Consider the following 23,544-nt stretch of genomic DNA (forward strand, 5'->3'; position numbering starts at 1 on the left):
GTATACCAGCAATGAGTATGAATAAACTACAACCACAAGCAACAACATGGATGAATTTCAAAAGTGCTATGTTGAACAAAAAGAACCAGACATAACAAATACATTGTTATATTACTCTATTCACATCAAGTTTTAAGAGCTAAACTAAGGGGTGCCTGGTGGCTCAGTTGGTTGTCTACCTTCAGCTCAGGTCATGATCCCAAAGTCCTGGGATCAAACCCTGCACTGGGCTCCTGCTCAGGGGGGGAGTCTGCTTCTCCCTCCCCCACTGCTCATGTGCCTGCTTGTGCTCTCTCTCTGCCTCTCTCCCACTTGCTCACTCTCAAATAAAATCTTAAAATAAAAGCAAAACTAACATGGTATTATAAGTCAAGATAATAGTTATCTTCAGAGGGAACAGAAAAGCGTAGCAGTTCAAAGGGTGCCAGGTGACTTCTGGAATACTGGTAATGTTCTATTTCTTTCTTTCTTTCTTTTTTTTTTTTTAATGTTCTATTTCTTAAGAGTTGAGGTTATATGGGTGTGTTCATTTTGTGGTAATTATTGAATTATGCACTTATTTTGTACATGCATTATGTGTTAATAAAAAAAAAAAAAAATCGGGACGCCTGGGTGGCTCAGCAGTTTAGTGAATGCCTTCGGCCCAGGACATGATCCTGGAGTCCCCAGATCGAGTCCCACGTCGGGCTCCCTGCATGGAGCCTGCTTCTCCCTCTGCCTGTGTCTCTGCCTCTCTCTTTCTCTCTCTCTCTCTGTCTCTTATGAATAAATAAATAAAATCTTAAAAAAAAGAGGGGGCTCGGCTCGGGCTCCGCGGGCGGGCGGGCGGACATGGCGGCCAACATGTACCGGGTCGGAGATTATGTCTACTTTGAGAATTCCTCCAGTAACCCGTACCTAATCAGAAGGATAGAAGAACTCAACAAGATTTCTGGGATGCTTGGGCTCAGTGGTTGAGCATCTGCCTTTGGCTCGGGGCGTGATCCCAGAGTCCCAGGATCAAGTCCCACATCGTGCTTCCTGCATGGAGCCTGCTTCTCCCTCTGCCTACGTCTCTGCCTGTCTGTGTGTCTCTCATGAATAAATAAATAAAATCTTAAAAAAAAAAAAAAAAAAAAAATCTTAAAAAAAAGAAAAAATTTAATCTCTTTAACAGACATAGTTTTGAATATATGCATATCATTCTCTTAATGATCTCTATTTGGTAGCAAAGAGAGAAGCTTCGTTCATACTTAAAGAAGTAAGGGAAGGGATAACTTACGTTTGTTCAAAGATTTAAATATAATCTCTTCATAAAATTTAGTATTGACATAAAGAAAATGACAACTATAAAAGATATTTTTACCTGCAGGAAATCAATCTGCATACAAGCACTGGTCAATTTTGGTGTCAATAAACAAGTGTCTCTTGTGCAGTTTTCATACCCAATACTATCTGGAAACTGACCGCATTCTAGCTGTGAGCTGTGTCCTCTTATCATTACAGCACTAGTAGCAGATCCTTTCACTTGGTGCCCTTGAAACTCAACAGGCTACAAGTAAATTATTAAAAATTAGTATTATAATAAATACATATTAATATATAGTCACTATAATGAAATAAATCATAATTCAGCTTTCTATTAAATATTACTTACTGTAAATAATCTAAGTGACTAATACTGAAAACCAGAAAAACTATTATCCTAACACATGTGAATTATAAAACATAATTCAGTTATTGCTTTAATTGAATTCAAGTTCAACATTAATAAATATGAACTTTTTTATTATGACATAAGAAGTATAGTTATAATGGACTAATTAAACCAGAAAGATATAGTTGTTCTTTTCTCTATGCTTGCTCTGTACGTTATACAACTTTCCATTATAGACTTTTCACATTATACTACAATGAAGTTTCTTCTCATCTATATCATAACTATACTGTAAGATCCTTAAGGGAAAAGACCTTTTTGTTTCATCAGGGTATCATGTGCCTTTAACACCATGCGTAGCATATAAGAAGCAGTCGATAAACATGATAATAGGAAGTAAGGGAAGAAATAGAGGAAGCATTTTCCGTTGTTCAGGCATTTTTTAAACTATCAGGCTTCACAGAAGAGGGATGGTGGGCTCTCTGCCTCCCAGAATATCTGATCCTATTGCTCTGAGAACAAAGGCCCAAGAATATGATGCCAATACAGGCATGTACCTTAGAGCAGTACTATTATCCCCTTAGAGACCTGATCAGCTTTCAGGCTTCAAATGGCTTTCTCTGCTGCCCCCTTGAGGGTTCTAAAATTTTTGTTCCTCACAGGGTGACAAACTCTACCCAGAAAGTGGAAAATTAAGATTGCTAATAGAGTCAAAGGAATGTACATAAAGGACAAATTTATTTCTAACTAATAAATTAACAAAATTACAATAATAAATAATCTGAATATTCTCTTATTTAAAAATGACGATTCTACAGCACCTAGGTTAAGCCTCTGGTTTCGGCTCAGGTCATGATCCCAGGACCCTGGGATCGAGCCCTGCACGAGGCTCCCTGCTCAGCAAAGAGTCTGCTTCTCCCTCTCCCTCTGCTGTTCTGTAGGCATTCTCTCTCTCTAATAAATAAATCTTTTTAAACAAAAATAATAATAATAATGAAGATTCTAAATCACATATTTGAAAGGAAAATCAAATCTAAAATGTCTCTTACACAAGACTTTGGTTGAAAATATTCTAAATTTTAAAAGCATACACATTTCAATTTACAAAGTCTCAACTGTTAGACTCTGTATATTTCTGATTTGTTTTATGGGGAATACACATTCTCCACAAGCAGATAGATGCCTTGTTTTCTATGCTTCTCTGTAGATCTCTTCTAGAAGTCTGTTGGGTTTTAAATAGAATCAGTATTTATGAAACCCAACTATTTACAGCTATTTTCTCTATAAATTTTTGATTTGGAGTAGGTGGCACTATTAGAGCTTAGGTTATATGTACTTCTACAGAAGTAGAAGTAGTAGAGTAGACTATAGTATGTTCTAGACTATAAAGATTTTCATTTTGTTCTCCACAGAACATTCATTATTTATACTTTATCTTTCTGTCCAACCCCTAGGGTATGCATTATATATACGCATAATGCATTATTGGTTCATTAGTAAAGAGAAAGGGCTCAAGATCAAACAAGGAGTAGCAGTAATCAGTTAGTTTTTCTTGTTCCTACAACCAGATTAATTCATTATGCTCATTAACCTTCTGCCTATGAAAACTGATGGTGGTATGAAAAGACAGTTGATTAGAAAATCAAAGTTGTTCACAAATTTTACCTTAAGGTCACAGGTTTTTCTCTCTGATTGTTTAGGCATAACATCTAGAAAAGCAGTCTCTTTATCTCCAAAGGAAAAGAACTAGAATAAAATATCAATAGGTGTGTTAGCTAGAATAGTTTTATAGGCAGAACATCAGTTTGATGGGAAAATATTCCCAAAACTTAAAGTTTGCCATTTGAAAATATACTTGCCATTTCAATCTTGCTTCTGTATATATACACACATATATACATACACACATGCATACAGCTACCTCTGGCAAAGGAGTTCTCCAGCAGATAAGGTACTATGCTAATTAATTTTTAAAACTCAGCAATAAAAAATTCTAATTCTAAAATTTTTTAAAAATTTGTTTTTAGCCTCTCTCTCTCTCTCTGTGTGTGTGACTATCATAAATAAATAAAAATTTTAAAAAAAATTTGTTTTTAGAGAGAGGGAGGAAACAACACGCACACACCATAGGGAGGGGCAGAGGGAAAGGGAGAGAAAGAATCTTTTTTTTGAGATTTTATTGAGAGTACATGTGCACATGTGCGCAAGTGTGCACATGAGTGAGAGGGAGGAGCAGAAGACGAGGGACAAGCAGACTCCCTGTTGAGCAGGGAGATCAACATGGGACTCCATCCCAGGACCCCAAGATAATGACCTGAGCCGAAAGCAGGCGTTTAACTGACTAAGCCACCCCAGGCACCCCTAGTTCTAAAATTTTAGAATTTGAGTTAAAATTGAGTATTTTAAAACTAGAAAAAATTGTTGCATATCCAATAATTACCCACCTAATCTAATACTTAATGCAGATTATTTCATTCAAAAATTAGTAAGAAACCAAAGAAGCAAAAATTGTAAACAGTGTTGTTTATTTAAAGAATGAATCAGACAGCCTCGCTGGCTCAGTCAGTAGAGCATATGGCTTTTTTTTAAAGATTTATTTCTTTTAAGGATGCCTAAGTGGCTCAGTGGTTGAGCATCTGCCTTCGGCTCGGGGCATGATCCCAGAGTTCCAGAATGGAGTCCCACATCAGGCTACATTAAAAATAATAAAAGAAAAGAAAAGAAAAGAATAATTTTCTAGCAACTATAAAAACAAGATATAGACAACAGCAACTAGTAATTTTTAGTTCCCCAAGTAACTATATAAAACAACCATAATTTCTTTTTTTTTTTTTTTTTTTATTTATTTATGATAGTCACAGAGAGAAAAAGACAGGCAGAGACACAGGCAGAGGGAGAAGCAGGCTCCATGCAACCGGGAGCCTGACATGGGAATCGATCCCGGGTCTCCAGGATCGCACCCTGGGCCAAAGGCAGGCGCCAAACCGCTGTACCACCCAGGGATCCCAACAACCATAATTTCTACTATGAATTAGATAGTCAAACGGAATTTAACTGAGAAACTTTTATGTTTAAAAAATATAGAGAAAAAAATTCCCTAAATAGAAGAGGTAATGTAGTGTATTTCTTCAAATAATGGTTACTTTCCACTAACAACATAATACATTAGGGATGCTTGGGTGGCTCAGCAGTTGAGCGTCTGACTTCAGCTCAGGATGTGATCCTGGGATCTGGGATCGGGTTCCATACCAGGCTCCCTGCGAGGAGCGTGCTTCTCCCTCTGCCTATGTCTCTGCCTCTCTCTCTGTGTCTTTCATGAATAAATAAATAAATCTTAAAAAAAGAAAAAAAACAATACATTAGCACATCTGCCAACTAAGTAGTTCTTGAAAACATTCAACTTATATTTTAGAATTAGTATTTTCTAATACAATGAGTTTATTTTTTTAATGAGTTTAAAAATCAATTAGCACATTTTTTCTTCTGCTTTACAATGTATAATTAATTATAGAAATAAAATTAGCAGAAATAAAATAGCAGTGCCATTAAATATATCCTCAAAGAGCACCCTAACTTTAAATTTTCAGTTTTTTCTATACTAATGTACATGAAGAGATTTTTAGAAAGTTGTAGTATGAAAGGTATTACAAAAATGCAAATATGCTCCTATATTAATGCTAAAGATTTAAATAAAAATTTTTTTTGCAAAAGATCGTAAAATGTTTTTCTGTACTGTGAGATTACAACAGCTTTTTAAAAATAAATGATATTTGGGGCAGCCTGGGTGGCTCAGCAGTTTAGCACCGCCTTCAGCCCAGGGCCTGATCCTGGAGACCTGGGATCGAGTACCACGTCGGGCTCCCTGCATGGAGCCTGCTTCTCCCTCTGCCTGTGTCTCTGTCTCTCTCCCTCTATCTCTGTGTCTCTCAGGAATAAATAAATAAAATCTTAAAAAAATATATATATATATATATGATATTTGTTTTAAATGGCAACTCCTTCTGGAAAGTGATAGTATTTATTTGCAGTTTTACTCTGTGATAATTGTCCTTGAAAGACTTTAAGCCCTATTTTTTCAAGTGAAAAAAAGAATTAAGAATGTGATCATTTGTAATAAGGCAGTTGCTAATTATGATTTTATATATTTGATCTTATTATATAAGGATGAAAAATAATTGAGCCACCACTATACGAATATTGTTTTGTTCTCTTGTAGGGAACAGAGTTGCAAGTACAGCTATAAATGTAATGACAATTCCTGGATTAAGTAATGCTTGCAAGTTTACAAGCTTATTGGTGACAAAAGATTTGTTATTTAACCAAATCCTATTAACCATTTATATAAGACAGCAGGCCCATCTAAATAAGTATAAAGGGGTAACTAATTACAAATGAGACTGAAAGCTGACAATATGCCACATCTATACATACAATTCAATTTCTGGCTACTTTATATTTTAAAAATTAACTTACCTGCAAAGACTGAAGTGGTTTACTTGGTTCAACTTCATTTTCTTTTATAATCTTAGGAACAGAATATTAATATAAGAATAACTAAAAGGTACTAGTAAGTTACAAAATAAAATATAAATTCTATTGGACATAAATAAAAACACTATCACTAATAATCAAATGAGTAAAAACAAAATGTTAATTTAACACTATTCTGACAGCAAGAATTGAAGATACTTTTAAAAGACTGATTTATTTGAGAGACAGCACAAGAATGAGGGAAAGGGGAGAGGAAAAGAGAATCTCAAACAGACCTCAGAGTGCGCACTGAGCCTGACGCTGATCTTGGTCTCAAGATCCCGAGATCACAACCTGAGCCAAAATCAAGAGTTGGATGTCAAACCAACCAAACCACCCAGGTGCCCCAGAATTGAAAATATCTTAGTACTGATGAATGTGAAGTAAAATAAATATTCATACTGTAAGATTTTTAGCTTTGACGATATAAATCAAGAAAATTGTTCTTAGCCTTTCAAGTCATCAGTTCCACTTGTGGGACTCAAATCTAAGGAAAAAACTTAAAATGTGAACAATAATTTATGTGCAAAAACATTTACTAAACTTTTATTTATCCTAGAAAAATGCTGGAAATAACTTAAATGTTCAAAATAGGGCACTGCTTATCCAAAGCATAGGATATCCATAGGATGGGATGGTAAGTAACCTTTAAAAGATATATTTAATTGCTGGTCTGTGGTGAGCTGCCAACGTGGTCTCTGTTCTGCAGGATAGGGTTTGTTAAAGTTGTCAAGAATAAGGCTTACTTTAAGAGATACCAAGTGAAATTCAGAAGATGATGAGAGGGCAAAGCTGTTTACTATGCTTGGAAACACTTGATAATTCAGGAAAAAATAGGTACAACACATCTTAATACAGGATGATAGTTTGTGTAACCAACAGAGATATGATTTGACAGATTACTTATGCCCATATAGGAGATATGATAGTTTGTTTAACTTACATCATGAGCTCCCAGAGTATGGAGTGAAGGTTGCCCTGACAAATCACGCTGCAGCATATTGTACCTGCAGGCTACTGGCCCACAGGTTCTCAATAGGTTTGACATTGCCGAGTTCTATGAAGGCCAAGTGGAGGTGACTGGAAAACTGATGGTCAACTGGTACCTTCTCCTGCTATTTGGATGCTGGGCTTGCCAGAACTACTCTTGGAAATAAAGCTTTTTGGGCCCTCCAGGGAGCTGTGAATGGAGGCTTGTCTGTCCCTCACAGTACCAAATGATTCGCTAGTTATAATTTTTTTTAAAGATTTTATTTATTTATTTATTCATAGAAACAGAGAGAGAGGCAGAGACACAGGCAGAGGGAGAAGCAGGCATCATACACAGAGCCTGATGTGGGACTCGATCCAGGGTCTCCAGGATCACACCCTGGGCTGCAGGCAGTACCAAACTGCTGCACCACCGGGGCTGCCGCCCTAGTTATGATTTAGAAAACGAGGAATTCAATGCAGAAGTGCATCGAAAGCACATCATGAGTCAGAATGTTGCAGATTATATGTGCTACTAATGGGAGAATATGAACATGCTTATAAGAAACAACTCTTTCAATACATAAAGAGCATAACTCCAGACAAAATGGAGATGTATAAGAAAGCTCATGCTGCTATATGAGAGAATCTAGGCTATGAGAAACAGCCTGGGGACCCCTGGGTGGCTCAGACGTTGAGCATCTGCCTTCAGCTCAGGGTGTGATCCCAGGTCCAAGGATCAAGTCCTGCATTGGGCTCCCTGTGGGCAGCCTGCTTCTCCCTCTGTATCTCTGATTGTCTGTGTATCTCATGAATAAATAAATAAACAAATCTTAAAAAAAAAAAAAAGAAGAAGCCTAATAAAGAAGTTAGAAAGAGGTGGAGCCATTACAAAATAACCCTTGCTCAAGAAGAAAGACTGGGTAGCTAAAAGGAAGGCAAGCTTCCTTTGAGCTCAGGAGCAGACTGCTGAGAGCTAATAACCCAAAACACAATTTTCTATTAAGATTTTTCAGACAAAGACAATAATAAACTTACAAACCAAGCAGCTAAAAAGTTAACTAAACAAACAAACAAACATAAATAAATAAATAAATAAAAGATAGGGGGATCCCTGGGAGGCTCAGTGGTTTAGCGCCTGCCTTCGGCACAGGGCATGATCCTGGAGTTCCGGGATCGAGTCCCATGTCAGGTTCCCTGCATGGAGCCTGCGTCTCCCTCTGCCTGTGTCTGCCTCTCTCTGTGTCTCTCATGAATAATAAATAAATAAAATCTTTAAAAATAAATAAATAAATAGATAAATGATATTTAAGAAGTCTTTTAATAATGTGAGAAACATTATATATATATTTTAAGATTTTGTTTATTTGAGAGAGAGTGTGTGAGAAGATTTTATTTATTTATTTGAGAGAGAGAGAGTGTGTGAAAAGATTTTATTTATTTATTTGAGAGAGAGAGAGAGTGTGTGTGAGAACAAGTAGGGGGAGTGGCCAGCCGAGGAAAAGGGAGAGAAGCAGGCTCTCTGCAGAGCAGGGAACCTGATGTGGGGCTCGATCCCAGGACCTCAAGATCATGACCTGAGCCCAAGGCAGACGCTTAACTGACTGAGCCACCCAGGCACCTCAAGAAAAACATAATATATTAAGAGGAAAAGATACAAAACTATCTATACACATCAATCTAACCATATTTTTAAAAATAGGCCAAAAAATGCTGGAAACAGTAATAATTATCAGTTGCAAGGTTTTATTTTTCTTCACTTGTTTCTGTATTTAAAAAAGAAAACACCCCTCAAGATTAAAAAAAAAAAAAAACAGTAATATGGAAAATAGAGTAAGATACAAAATAAGGGTAAATGAAATGTTTCACTTTCTTTTCTTTCAAACATGTCTTCTAGAAAGAGCAGTGCCATATAATGAATATCCCTCCAAATATGATAATAGCATCCCCAAGAAGAAAAACTAATTTAAATGATTTATTCTGGAATTTCAGTGTATTCTAATTAGTGCTACAATTTTAATAGTATTACCATGGTTCCTAAACTGCTCAACAAGGTACTTTGGGGTGCCAGAGTAAACTCATCAGGGTCTCCACAAAATGTTTTAAATTTAAGGGAAGGGGTACCTGGGTGGCTCAGCTGGTTGAGCATTTGACTCTTGGTTTTGGCTCAAATTGTGATCTCATGGTTGTGAGACTGAGGCCTATGCTGGACTCCACACTCAGCAGAGTCCACACAAAAGATTCTCTCTCTCTCTCCCTTTGCTCCTCCCTCCACTTGTGTAGTTTCTCTCTCTCTCAACTAAATAAATAAAATCTTTAAAAATTATAAAAATAAAAAAATAAAAATTAATTTAAGGGAAATAAAGTGTCGCTTGACATCTATTGATCATTGAATGAACTAACTCAAGGTAGTTCAGTTTCAACCTCAGATCTTATGTCATTTCTTTCAATGGCATATCTTTTGAAAGCTGTTTTCAGAAACTGCTATGATAAAAATCAATTACCATGTGAAAATCAATGTGAACAAGAAAACTAATCTATTCTAAAGCTTGGGAAGCTGTGCAATACCCAACAAGTGCATATATTCCATTAGTTATTGCATGTATTTAAAAATAAAATGCTTACATGGGGCTCTGCACTGGGAGTAGAGCATACTTACAAAAAAAAAAAAAAAAAGGCAGGGTCAGGGAGTGTGTGCCTGGGTGGCTCAGTTGGTTAAATGCCGACTCTTGATCTCAGCTCAGGTCTTAACCTCAGTGTTTTGAGTTCAAGCCCCATAGTAGGTTCTGCCCTGGGCAAGGAGACCACTTAAAAAGTAAAGTAAAAAATAAAAAGTAAAGTAAAGTAAAATAAAATAAAATAAAATGCTTACAGTAATCCATATACATATATCAAATCATTATGTTGTACATCTTAAACTGGTACAATGTTGTATGTCAACTTTGTCAATAAAATTGGAAAAAATAAAAAGCTTACAAAATTACCAGGACATAATACTTAGTAAGTTGTTCACTACTATCTAATAAATGGAATTGCTAGGCTTTTTTTTTCCCCCAAAGGATGTAATGAAAACAATTACTGAGATACAGGGGGCAGGTCATGAAACCAAATATCTCAGGACTCTCTATATTATTGTAATCTCATTACATGAACAGAACATTCTATATCAAAATAAAACAATATAGGAAAAAATGTACCTGTTGAGAATCCTGGTTCAGAGGAGGCAACTTTGGTAAAGCTTGCAAAACTTCTGCAGTCGATCGTTTCCTAGCTAGAATAAATAAAATATGATTTTATTCCTCAGACGTATAGGTTTTTAAATATTTTAAAAACATCTCTAGGGGCACCTGGCTAGCTCAGTCAGTGGAGCATTTTTGACTTTTTTTTTTTTTTAAGATTTTTATTTATTTATTCATGAGAGAGAGAGAGAGAGAGAGAGAGAGGCAGAGACACAGGCAGAGGGAGGAGCAGGCTCCATGCAGGGAGCCCGACATGGGACTTGATCCGGGGCCTCCAGGATCACGCCCTAGGCCGAAGGCAGGTGCTAAACTGCTGAGCCACCCAGGCTGCCCGAGTTTTTTACTCTTGATCTCAGGGTTATAGGTTTGAATCCCATGTTGGGTATAGCAGTTACTTACAAATAATAACATCTTTTCAAAAATCCTCTTTTATAAAGCAAGGAATACAACTTAAGCTTGAAGATAGGGTAGCTTTGATAATTGTTGAATCTGGATATTTCAGGATTCACTCACTATTCTGTATATCTGTATAGTATATGTGTAGTCAAACATTTCATAAAAATTCAAGAAAAAATACTTTTTTGGTTACTTTCTAAGTCAATAGTAGAAATGTTTCCTTTTCTTTTTTCAAACTAATTGAAAAATAAATACCAAGCCAACAGTTAATAACTTATACTAAAATATGCTAAAAATGAAGTATTAACTGTTGGAATAAAGCTAAGACTATTAAACTGCTGCTATATGCAAATACAGACAAGAAAAAAAGCACTTAATGCTATTTTTAAATCTATCTTAAACCCATTTGACTCTGGTTTGAGGAAAAAAAAATCAACTATCTTCTAAGTACATTGTACCAGGCACTGGGAAAATAGTAGTCTCTTTAACAAAAGGCCACAAAAAATTTAAACAACTAGATAAATTCAGATTATGATACGAAAGAGCTTCATAACAAAGGTTGATATGATAGAGAATAATGTTAGATAGGATGATTAGAAAGATCTCTCATGAGAAGCAACATTTGAGATCTGAATACAAGAAAAAGCTACTAGCTATGCCAGGAATAAAGGTGTTCAGACAAAAGTCAGAACAGGCAGAGAGTCTCCTGCCAACAGGAGAATTGACAAGTCTGCAGAATGGAAAAGAGGACAGGGTGGCTACGCCATACTACCTACTTGAGTATCTGTTTAAAAATAGGATTTTTTAAAAAAGAGTTTATTTATTTATTCATGAGAAACATGAGGGGGGGAGGGGGGAAGGGGGGAGGGAGAGAGGCAGAGACACAAGCAGAGGGAGAAGCAGGCTCCATGCAGGGAGCCTGACATGGGACTCGATCCCGGGTCTCCAGGATCAGGCTCTGGGCTGAAGGCAGCACTCAACCGCTGAGCCACTGGGGCTGCCCTGGATTTTTTTTTTTTTTTCTTAAAGAAAAAGATACATATTCAATCATATCAATTTCTTTTAAGAAGACTATAATTTTAAAGTGGTTATTATTTGTAAAAATGAAACTCAGAAGAGCCTGGCTGGCTCAGTGGGGGAGCATGAAAAACTTGATCTCAAGGTAATGAGTTCAAGCCTTATGTTGGGTGTAGAGATTAAATAAAAAAAACTTTATTGTAAAAAAAAAATCATAGCTCAATCTAGTTAAAACTTCATTTTTAGTCAACTGTTATTTCTGGTTTCATTATTTTCCCAATACATATCATAAAGAGGTTAGCATCTCTAAAATATAAAGAACTCTTAAAAATCAATGAGAATAAAAAGACCAACAGCCATTAAAAATCTGGAAAAAAGGGTAGGACAGTTCATGAAAAATATATACAACTGATGCTTAAACATATGAAAAGATGTTAAATTTCACTTGTAGTAAGAGAAATACAAATTTAAATACACTGAAATGCCATTTCTTATCTATCATATTAGCAAAAATTCCAAAGCTTGGTAACACACTTTTGGCAAGACTGGAGAAACAAACACTCTCCCACATTACTGGTAGGGGTAAGAAATGGAGGGAATTTTGAAGTATCCAATAAAGGCACATATTTACCAAGCAACCCTACTGCTAGACATTTGCCCTGAAGATACACTTCAAACAATGTGCAAACACACACACACGGTTACTTAGTATCACATTATTTGTAATAGTAAAGTATTGGAGACAGGTTGCATAAATGATGGTTTATCCACAAATATTACACAGATGTAAACAATAAAATGAAGATATGTCCTCTGAATTGATAGGAAGCAATCTCCAAGACATAGTAAGTAAAAAGAAGGTGCTAAAGAATATATACAGTATACGATCTTTTGTTGAAAAGTTAGGGAATAAGAATGTAAATATGGAGGTATTTATTTTTGCAAAAAGAAACACAGAGATGACATATTGGCTACATATAACAGGTAGGTAAAAACAGGATGAAAGGCATAAGGAAGAGATCTGAGTTTATGGTTTTATACAGCTTCGATTCCTGAACTAGATTAATATTTTACATACATCAACAAGGATGGGCAAAAAAGTCCTCATACTGAATATAAACAGTGAACTTTAACTATATTAACATCAAATGATAACATAATCACACTAAAGAAAATAACCCAAGTAACTTTTTTAAAAGATTTATTTATTTGAGAGAAAGCATGCACATGAGCAGGGGAGGGACAGAGAGAGAGGAGAGAATCTCAAGTAGACTCCCTACCCAGCACAGAGCTGATGTGGGGCTCAGTCCTAGGACCCTGAGATCATGATCTGAACTAAAACCAAGAAAGAGTTGGATGCTCAATCAACAAAGCCACCCAGATGCCCCCACCCAAGCAACTTCTGAACATAATACTCTAACTATATCTTCTCAGTAGGATACATGGCAAAACCAAACAAAAAAATCAAAGGATTTGTGAACTTTACAAACTTGCTAGTAGTGATAATAGTGTAATAATTTGGAAGCCATTTGGTGTGTATTATAGCCTGGGTGGCTCAGTTGGTTAAACAACTGATGCTTGGTTTCAGCACGTCATGATCTCAGGATCATGAGATTGAGCCCTTGTCAAACTCTGCACTGGGTTTGGAGCCTGTTTAAGATTCTCTCTCCTCCTTCTGCCCCTCCGCCTGCTCTCTCGTTCTCTTAAAAAAAAAAAAAAAAAAAAAAAAAAAAAAAAAAAAAAAAATTCTGTAATTCTTTAATGTAGCTTCCAAAGCAAATACTTTTCATCCTCTGAGATATATAAAGAACAATCCAAAACAAACATGTCAATCTAACCTTCAGAATTACTATCTGGATTATATGTCTGTAGAGTTCCTTGTTGTTTAAAGGTAGTATTTTTCTTTTTCAATATTTCCAAGCCTTCTAAAGCTGTACTATGTTCAGACAATGACTTTAAAAGGGAAATGTTATTCATTAATCCAGAGAGTTCTGAAGGATTCCTAGGACTATTCCAATGTTGTTTGCTTTCTCCAGCAGGTTCTACTTCAATATGGTCATGGTCTAAACTTCTAATCCTTCCCAAATCTTCGGATTCAGGAATACACGCTTCTGTTTCTTTGGAAATAGGATGCTTTTCTCCGAGAAGGTACAACAAAGAATTGGAAACTTGGGTATTTGATTTACCAAGAGCAACAGGTTCTTCAGAGTGATTCTGATTAACATTTAATTGTTGGATACTGATGTCACTGCTAGAAGTTGACAGTAAAACCTGTTCATCATTTTTGTCTAATTTATTTCCCATTATAAAAGGCTTAAGCCCAGACTGTTCCGAGAATAGGCTGTTTTTAGGAATCTGATTAGTGGCTATGTTTAACTGAGGAATATGTAAATTTGAGCTTATACCTTTAGACTTACTCGGTAGTGAAGCAATATCATAGTTAATTCTGACTTTTTGTATAGATTTATTAGCATCTTCATTATTATCTACATATACATCATCAGTCCACTCTAAAGATGAATCAAAACTGCTTAATGTGTCATTATACTCTTCTATTTCTTTTCTGTTTCCAGTTTTCCAAGGTCCTGTGTCAAAACCTATACACGCTTTATCACAAAACTGTGACAGCAGAGTCTCTTTAGGAAATGTCTCTGTAGGCTTATCCTCCATAGATGTTAAATGAGACAAATGTTCACTGCCAACTTTCTTACAGCTTATATTTTCACATCTCTTTTGAACACTTGAACTGCCATCATTAACCAGAGTTTCCTTTACCCAACCCTCTGAATCCTGGGAAATTTTGTTATTTTCTTGTGATTCCTCCTCAGAGTCACTGGTTTCAAAATTGTTCAGATTAAAAGTCACCTCCACAAGTGGCTGTGTTACATTACTCATTGGTTCAGGAATACTATTAAGATTTTCATTATCAGTATTACTTTTAGAAAGCATATTGGTAAAGTCATCAGAGATCCTAGAATTGTTACTTGTAGAAGACTCAATTTGTAGATGTTCAGATTCTGGCAGGGACGACATGGGTTGGTCATACTTTTCTGGGGTTCCACATATATTTATCTTCTGAGCATTTTCTCTAATGAGAATTGATCCTTTTAGACGCATCTGGTCATCCTGACTAACAGGTATTTTATTATTTTTTTGAATGTCAGATTCTGATAATAAGCCATCATTCTCTACACTGCTACAGGTAAATGGTAAGCTGTTGCTTTTACAGAATGAAGGAATTTCCAATTTTACTTCCTGATCGCAAGATTGATCATTATCACCTACTGGCTTGTCTTCATTATAGTTTTTACCCTTTTCAGTACATGTTTCAAAAAATTGTATCCTTTTTTGTACAAGGTCTTTCAAATTTAAATTTACATTATCTCCCTGAGTTTTGGGTTTCCTTTCTATATTATTTCCATCTTCAGTAGAAGAACGTACAGGTGAACTCTGTGAGGATAAATACATGGCCCATCTGCTTTTATAGCTCATAGTATTTTCCGATTGATGCTGGTAGTATAAATTGTCTGTGCTCTTCACCTCACCACACTTGTCTTGTTCAATTATGCACTTTGGTTTAGAAGGAATGTTTACACTTTCTTGTAGTTGTATCTGAGGGAAATGTTCTGTAATCCCAGAATCTAGTTCTTTACCCATACTAGTTGATTTGGACTTTAGAAGAGCTAATATCTGTGCTTTGCTTCTGATGTTTTCTGAAACTCCTAAACAGTGAGATGTCAAACCATCTTTTTTTATGGCCTCATTGGATAGTAAAGAATCTGAATGCTTATTTACAGAATAGACAGGTGAGCAAAAATAATTTTCTTCACATAGCATTTCTGGGTTATTCTTAAAGGATGGAGTAGAGACAACAGAAGAATAATATAAGCCATTTTTCTCTCTGTTCTTGTAAATGACACTGTTCTCAGGGTCTGGTGGCATATTATTTGTATCTTTCTTGCCAGCAGTAGAAAACAAAGGAGGTGTGTTGTAGAAGGGAGAAAAAAAAATAGGGCCAGGTTTCTTAGCCTCAGGTGATGCAGCTGATTCATCATTTTCTGTAATAACCATTTTCCTTGGCACTTGACGTGGTCCTTGAAAACCCTAAAAATATTAAAACAGTTGTTAGCTTTTCCATTATCTAGAAAGAAACTATGAAGTGAATTGGCTAAAAAAAAGAAAAAAGAAAGGGAGTGTGTTTTGCAAGGTAAAGTAATAAAGATATAAAATTTGTAAAATTAAAATGTAAACACTCATTTCTAATAAGATTTTTCTAATTGGGGTTTACTTCCTGTCTACCTAAACTTGCATTATGAAGTACCATTTTAATGATAGAGTACAATAATTTCAAATTCAGTACTTCTTGAAAGAATATAAATATACATTGATTTCTTATTTTCAACAGAGAAACTTACAGTAAACTTCCTTTTTAAACCAGCAGGCTGACATCCAAGGGACCGCCCAGAGGATATAAATTTCCTTGGATTTAACTCTGATGTTTCTTTAATGACATCCGGTTTAATAGCAATGCTTCCAGCAACTTTAACCTCCTCAACTGTGATTAAGTATCGATCACCTTCTAAGTCATCTCCAGGCTTCACCTAAATTTTAAATAAATTTTAAAGAATTTTTGAAAATAAATTTAAAATCACATACATCTAATTATTTGATTATGTGTTCCAGTAGGTCATTAGCACTAGCAAAACACAATATTCAATAAATAATTGTTACAATGTATGAATCAATAACTAAATCTTCATTTATTTTCATGTACCAGTTAACTATCAATAAGCACAAAAAAAGGATAATAATATAGCAAAAAAATTTTCACTAATTTGCTTATTCAATATTATATATGTGAGACCCTTTGCAGGAGGTACAAAAAAAAGACAAATATGCCCTCTCTCAAGGAGCTCACCAAGCAAGACAAATATGCACTCTCTCAAGGAGCGCACTAAGAATCCATACAACTAAATGTACTTTTTAAAATTAGAGCTGTCAAATACCAATGATACATTTTTATAAATTCATGTCAACTACATGCTCATAATTACCACATATTAAATATTATTATAAATTACAGTTGCTTAAATCATATTTCAAAAAAGCATTTTCATTACTTTAATAACAATTTTTTTTTTGAAAAATCAAAACAAACTAACAAAACCCCCAAAATATAGCACTCGCTATTGTCTCTGACTGAAGCATAAAAATGATCATCAGGGCATCTGGGTGGCCCAGTCAATTAAGCGGCTGCCTTTGGCTCAGGTCATGATCCCAGAGCCCTGGGATCCATCCCCAGGCCAGGCTTCCTGCTCAGTGGGGAGCCTGCTTCTCTCTCTCTGCCTCTCCCCCCTGCTTGTGCACACACACTTGCTTGCTCTCTAATAAATAAAATTTTTAAAAAATAAATAAGATTATCAACCTAGTGGTGATATACAAAATCTGTGTATTATCACAGATAATATGCTTAGTCTTTTCTAATGAAATGATTTAAAATGAAGTAATAACAACAGTAGTTATATCCAATTAAGCATCTACTGAGCAGGTACTTTTCATAGACCCTCTTGATAAATACAAAAATACCACAACCACTATTAATGTCACATAAAATTTTAAAAGGTTTAACATCATGGCCAAAATCAACATAACAATAATAAGAATATGCATTTTAACACTTTTAGAATCATCATACTAGGGTGCCTGGGTGTCTCAGTCGGTTAAGGGTCTTCTTAAAGGTCATCAGCTCAGGTCATGATACCAGGGTCCTGGGATCAAGTACCATATCAGGTTCCCTGTTCGGTCCTATCCGGTGGGGAAGCCTGCTTCTCCCTCTTCCTTTGCCCCTCCCCCTGCTTGCACTCTCTCTCAAGCTCTCTCTCTCTGAAATCAATAAATTTTAAAAATCTTTTAAAAAAACTTACTAAATTGCACTTTATATAAATTATTTCAAGTTTTTAGACCAACACAATAAAGTCTGTCTTATTGTCTATGTTTTACCGTATCGAATTTAGATACCATGACTTGAACAATATTCATAAAGGAGGTAAAGAGATTTTTTAACTTAAATATAGAGATTTAAGTAACTTAAAAATAGAAACATTAAAATACCTCAAGGCACTTAAGAAATATACTCTCCAAACATTCTCCTTTGTCATCATATAAAACTGCCTATATTAAAACAAAATAAATGTTAAAAAGAAACAATATAATTCTGCTTTTCTTAAACATCTTCAATAGCAAATCAAAACTGTTTATATAAGTAAATCATATCATGAGAGAAATACCCACTTTGTTCTGGATTAGAAAGTGCATCTACTTCAAATGTTTCCTAAGCAACTATTCAGTCTGTGCAAAAAAACAAAAGTAAATGCATAAGAAATTCATGAACTTAATCTCTACCAGGAGGATCTTGGAATGGAACTGGGAAAAAAACAGAATTGGAATGCATTATAGGGCAAAACAGGAAGCAAGATGAGTAAACAAATTACAGTAATGGTGTGGCATGGAGGATTGGGGAGATGATCAATGCTTGAAGTAAGTCATCAGCATTGGGATAGGAGACTTGTTTATGAGGTATAAGGAATAAAACTTTAAAAAGGAAAGCTACTAACTGGGAAAAATACTTACAAATCACATATCTGAAAAAGGTTTCAGTAAATATATAAAGAGTTCTCTACAAGTTGAATGGAAGAAAAAAAAGGAAGCTAAGGTAATTATAATTTTCTGGGTTTCTCCTTGTGTCTTTAGCCATTTTTTTTTTAATAGAAGTTTCTCCTCTAGCCCCTTATATACTGCGGATTCCATCATCTTAGAGAATAGTTTGGCAGTTCCTTAAAAGGTTAAAAATAGCAATTCCACTCCACTCAGTATATATAGAGAAATGAAAACCTGTCTCCACAAAAAATTGCACACAAATTCACAGCAACATTACTCATAACAGCCAAAAAGTGGAAACTCAAATGTGTATCAATTGAAGAATGGATAAATATGATATATCCATGCAATAGGCTATTACTGAGCAATAAAAGGAATAAAGTATTGAAGCATGCTTCAAGGGCAGCCCCGGTGGCTCAGCGGTTTAAAGCCACCTGCAGCCCAGGGCATGATCCTGGAGACCCGGGATCGAGTCCCACATCGGGCTCCCTGCATGGAGCTTCTCTCTCTGCCTGTGTCTCTCTGCCTCTCTCTCTCTCTCTCTCTGTGTCTCTCATGAATAAATAAATAAAATCTTAAAACAAAAAAAAAAAAGTGAAGCATGCTTCAACATGAATGAACCTTGAAAACATGCTATATGAAAGAAGTCATTCAATGAAAGGCCACAATTATATAATCCCATTCATGTCCAAAACAGGCAAATCTATTGAGACAGTAAGTAGACTAGTGATTGCTCAGGGCTGGGAGGTGGGTACTAAGTAGTGACCATTAGTGGGTATTAGATTTCTTTTTGGGGTGACAAATGTTCTAAAATTAGATTGTAATGATGGTTGCAAAATCCTGTAAATATACTAAGAAACAATGAACTGAATACTTTAAATGGGTTAATTGAAGAGCATGTGGGGATCCCTGGGTGGCGCAGCGGTTTAGCGCCTGCCTTTGGCCCGGGGCGCGATCCTAGAGACCCGGGATCGAATCCCACGTCGGGCTCCCGGTGCATGGAGCCTGCTTCTCCCTCTGCTTCTCCCTCTGCCTCTCTCTCTCTCTCTCTCTCTCTCGAATGAATAAATAAAAAAAAATTAAAAAAAAAAAAAAAAAAAAGAAGAGCATGTGAATTATATCTCAATACAGCTGTTTGAAAGATTGGTGTTTACAAAGGCTCTATCTTTTCTCTGCTATTCTTTACATTCTATACTCTATCCTTTTTTTTTTTTTCTTAAGTAAGCTCCACACCCAGTATGGAGGAGTCCAACACAGGGATGGAACTCGCCACCCTGGATCAAGACCTGAGCTAGGATCAAGAGTCAGATGCTTAACCAACTAAGCCACCCAGGCACCTGTCTATACCCCATTCTTGAGTAATAACATCCACACAAAGCAGAGCATGTCATGCTTCTGCTCAAATCCTTCCAGTATCTCCACAGCTCCCAAAGAACAAGAACAAAAGTTCTTTCAATGACCAATAAGGCCTAAATAATCCCCTTGATCTCCATTCTTATCCTTGCTCACTCTACTCCTAGTTGTTTGCCTAAACGACTAGGAAAACATATTCATTTAGTTTACTGGCCTGTCTCCTCCCTGCTTTTTCCATGAAGTCAGAGATTCATGTGTTTTGTTCCCTCTGCATCCCATAGAACAGTGTGTAACTCGTGCTTACAAAATATCTGTTAAAGAAATAAATGAATGAATCACCTCCAGAAGCTTCAAATATCATCTAAATGCCATATACTCCCAATCTGTATTAGTAGTCCAGAACTTTGCTGAGTTCCAGGTCTCTAGAGCCAATTACTTAAATGTGTCCTATGACACTACAAATTCATTATGTTCAAGTGACGCCTGGGTAGCTCAGTGGTTGAGTATCTGCCTTCGGCTCAGGGTGTGATCCTGGAGTTCTGGGATCGAGTCCCAGATCGGGCTCCCTGCATGGAGCCTGCTTCTCCCTCTGCCTATGTATCTACCCTCTCTCTGTGTCTCTCATGAATGAATAAATAAATAAAATCTTTAAAAAAAATTCATTACATTCAAAATGGAACTAAAGGTCTTAATTTTGGGGGTGTCTGGGTGGTTCATTCAGTTAGGCATCTGACTCTTGATTTCGGCTCAGGTCATGCTCTCAGGGTCATGGGATCTGGTCCCACATTGGGCTCCACACTCAGTGCAAGGTCTGCCTAAGATTTTCTCTCCCTCTGCCCCTCCCCCTGCTTCTGCAAGCACATGTGCGCGTATGCGCGCTCTCTCTCTCTCTCTCTCTCTCCCTATATATACATAAATCTTTTTTAAAAATCACCATTTAGGGATCCCTGGGTGGCGCATTGGTTTGGCGCCTGCCTTTGGCCCAGGGCGCGATCCTGGAGACCCTGGATCGAATCCCACCTCGGGCTCCCGGTGCATGGAGCCTGCTTCTCCCTCTGCCTGTGTCTCTGCCTCTCTCTCTCTCTCTCTCTCTCTGTGACTATCATAAATAAATAAAAATTTAATAAATAAATAAATAAATAAATAAATAAAAAATAAATAAATAAATAAATAAATAAAATAAAAATCACCATTTTTCCCCTAACTTGCTTTTTCTTTTCAAGATATCTTATTCAGTACCATAATCACCATACAAAAGCCTAAAAATTATGGATTCTTCACATCTTCCATATCCAAGAACTTAAGATTCTATAATATTTTCATAATTTCTCTCTAATCATCCTTTCTCTCCATTGTCATTGCTAATGACTACTTGGTCAGATCCCCATCATTTTTGTGTTATTCTTTAGCTTACAGTCTTCTTAAATTCAAACTTTCATCCTACACAGCTTAATAGTTATGTTAGACATTGCTGCCGGAGTGATCTTTCTAAAACAGAAACATGATTATGCTACTCTCTGGTCATAATTCTTCACTGGCTCCTAAAGCTTATACAAATTCTCTCATGATATGACTCCTGACTACCCCTTTAAGCCATACATTCTACTATTTCCCAATACGAGCCCTTCATTCCAGGCGTATTTAATGGCTTCTAGCTCCCCAAATGTTTACGTTTCATGCCTCCATGTTGTTATAACTGTGACACCAACTTTAGCTCCTGTCCCTCCAACCTATCAATTCTATTTACAAAACAAAAAACAAATACTCAAAAAATACTCTTTATCTGGAAAGACTCCTCTGAACCAGACTTTGATATCGCTTCTATAGAACCCTAACCATATCTCTATACATATTATAATCCTTATGTTCTTAGATAAAAGCTCCTTGAAGACAAAAACTATAATGTTACCATTTACTGCATTCTTACAATGTGCCAAGCACTTTGTTAAGAGGTTTATACATTTTCTCATTTAATCCTCAAGACAACTTAAAGAGACCATAGGCCTTGAGAAGCTAAATAACTTGTCAAGATTATACATCTAATAAGTGAAGAGCCAGGATTCAAACTCAGGTCCATTTGACATTAACTGGTCTTCTACATTGGCTTTGTATGTCTTATTTAAATTGTCCCATTGCCTACCAGCAAAATATGTTTATTAAATGATGACTCAAATAATGAAGATGATCAACCCCGACAGCAAAGACTTGGACAGGTAAAGGTAATACTAGCAAGAGAATAAGCACTGGCTTGGATTTGAGAAGAAGGGTGTTATTTAGTATACAGTGAGATTACTAACTTTCATGGATCACAGAAAATCCCTGCAACTAACTTGAATTTATCTTGTTTTCCTAAGACTTATCAATACAAGGGATAAAATGGACATTCAATAGATACATGCTATAGTTGAAGATAAAGTTGGATTACAACACTAGTGTGACCCAATATTATAAATTTGTACCGAAGACAGGAAGGATATGCAGAATCTAATCAGAGATTTTTAATATTACAAAATCTGTGAGACTTTGAAGAGTTGGCCCAATGAAATAGGAAAAACGTTTTTTAGAAAATTACATAGAGGGCAGCCAGGTGGCTCAGTGGTTTAGCGCCGCCTTCAGCCCTGAGCCTGATCCTGAAGATCCAGGATCAAGTCCCACCTCAGGCTCCCTGCATGGAACCTGCTTCTCCCTCTGCCTGTGTCTCTGCCTCTCTCTCTGTGTCTCATGAATAAATAAATAAAATCAAGAAAGAAAGAAAAGAAAAGAAAAGAAAAGAAAAGAAAAGAAAAGAAAAGAAAAGAAAGAAGAAGGAAGGAAGGAAGGAAGGAAGGAAGGAAGGAAGGAAGGAAGGAAGGAAGAAAGAAAGAAAGAAAGAAAGAAAGAAAGAAAGAAAGAAAGAAAGAAAGAAAGAAAGAAAATTACATAGAATATCATCAACAGTGAATGGATTCATTAGGACAAATCAAATGATGAAAAAATATGAATGAGGACTCCAATTTACTTGGGACAGTAACATTTTTATTTAAAGTTTGTTTATTTATTTTTAAAGTAATCCCTCAACCCATCGTGGGGCTCAAACTCATGACCCTGAAATCAAGAGTCACACATTCTTTGGACTGAGCCAGCCAGGTGGCCCCTATGGGAAAGTGCCTTTTAACTCCTGAAACATTTGAAATGGACAGTGATAAGGCAGTAATTCAAACCAAATATAGCAATGTTTTGAATTAAGATCATGAATAGGTTTTAGTAATTATGCAACCAATGATTTTAAAGCATTCTGTGTTATTTTAATTTTCAAAAAATATTTTTTATTTTAAAGTAGGGGCACCTGGGTGCCTTCGTCAGTTTAAGTGTCCAACTCTTGATTTTGGCTCAGATTATGATCTCAGGGTCATCAGATCAAGCCCCACATCAGACTCTGTGCTGGGTGTGGAGCCTCCCCTTCTCCCTCCACCCCTATCCGCCATCCCTGCTCCCTCTCTTTCTCAAAAAAAACTTATAATGCTTCAATTTACATTTTACATGCATCTAACAGATTAGACAAATTACACATTTAATGACTCTAAATGTGTAACTCAGAAATTAATTTTGGGTGTTACTTTTTAATTGAAAAATGGTACATTAATTTTACTGTTTACAAACAGGATTAGAAAACTTACAGTATTTTAAGAATAATTATGTTTATGTTTAATTTCTTAGATACACTAGAAGGATTTAATTGGGAGGCTGTTGTTTGTTAGGACAACTAAA

General features: G+C 36.0%; 1 protein-coding gene and 1 pseudogene across 11 annotated transcripts in view; one reads left to right on the forward strand and one right to left on the reverse strand.

Moving 5' to 3' along the window:
• The window catches only part of ZGRF1 (zinc finger GRF-type containing 1), a 76,606-nt gene that overhangs the window by 45,659 nt on the left and 7,403 nt on the right, over positions 1–23,544 (reverse strand). For 9 of the 11 annotated variants that reach the window (XM_049104832.1, XM_049104831.1, XM_025465955.3 and 6 more), the window contains exons 4-10: positions 17,899–17,958; positions 16,203–16,388; positions 13,626–15,891; positions 10,333–10,406; positions 6,110–6,160; positions 3,302–3,382; positions 1,346–1,531 (exon numbers count right to left, since the gene is read on the reverse strand). In XM_049104832.1, the coding sequence (XP_048960789.1) occupies positions 1,346–1,531; positions 3,302–3,382; positions 6,110–6,160; positions 10,333–10,406; positions 13,626–15,891; positions 16,203–16,388; positions 17,899–17,958 (2,904 nt within the window). Of the gene's footprint in view, positions 1–1,345; positions 1,532–3,301; positions 3,383–6,109; positions 6,161–10,332; positions 10,407–13,625; positions 15,892–16,202; positions 16,389–17,898; positions 17,959–18,078; positions 18,136–23,544 lie in introns of all 11 variants that reach the window. The other 2 variants (XM_049104829.1, XM_049104828.1) reach the window with 2 other exon arrangements.
• On the forward strand, positions 6,868–8,115 carry LOC112671682 (60S ribosomal protein L5-like; annotated as a pseudogene).

This window comes from Canis lupus, chromosome 32 (assembly GCF_003254725.2).
Source record: "Canis lupus dingo isolate Sandy chromosome 32, ASM325472v2, whole genome shotgun sequence".
In the NCBI taxonomy this organism is placed as follows: domain Eukaryota; kingdom Metazoa; phylum Chordata; class Mammalia; order Carnivora; family Canidae; genus Canis; species Canis lupus.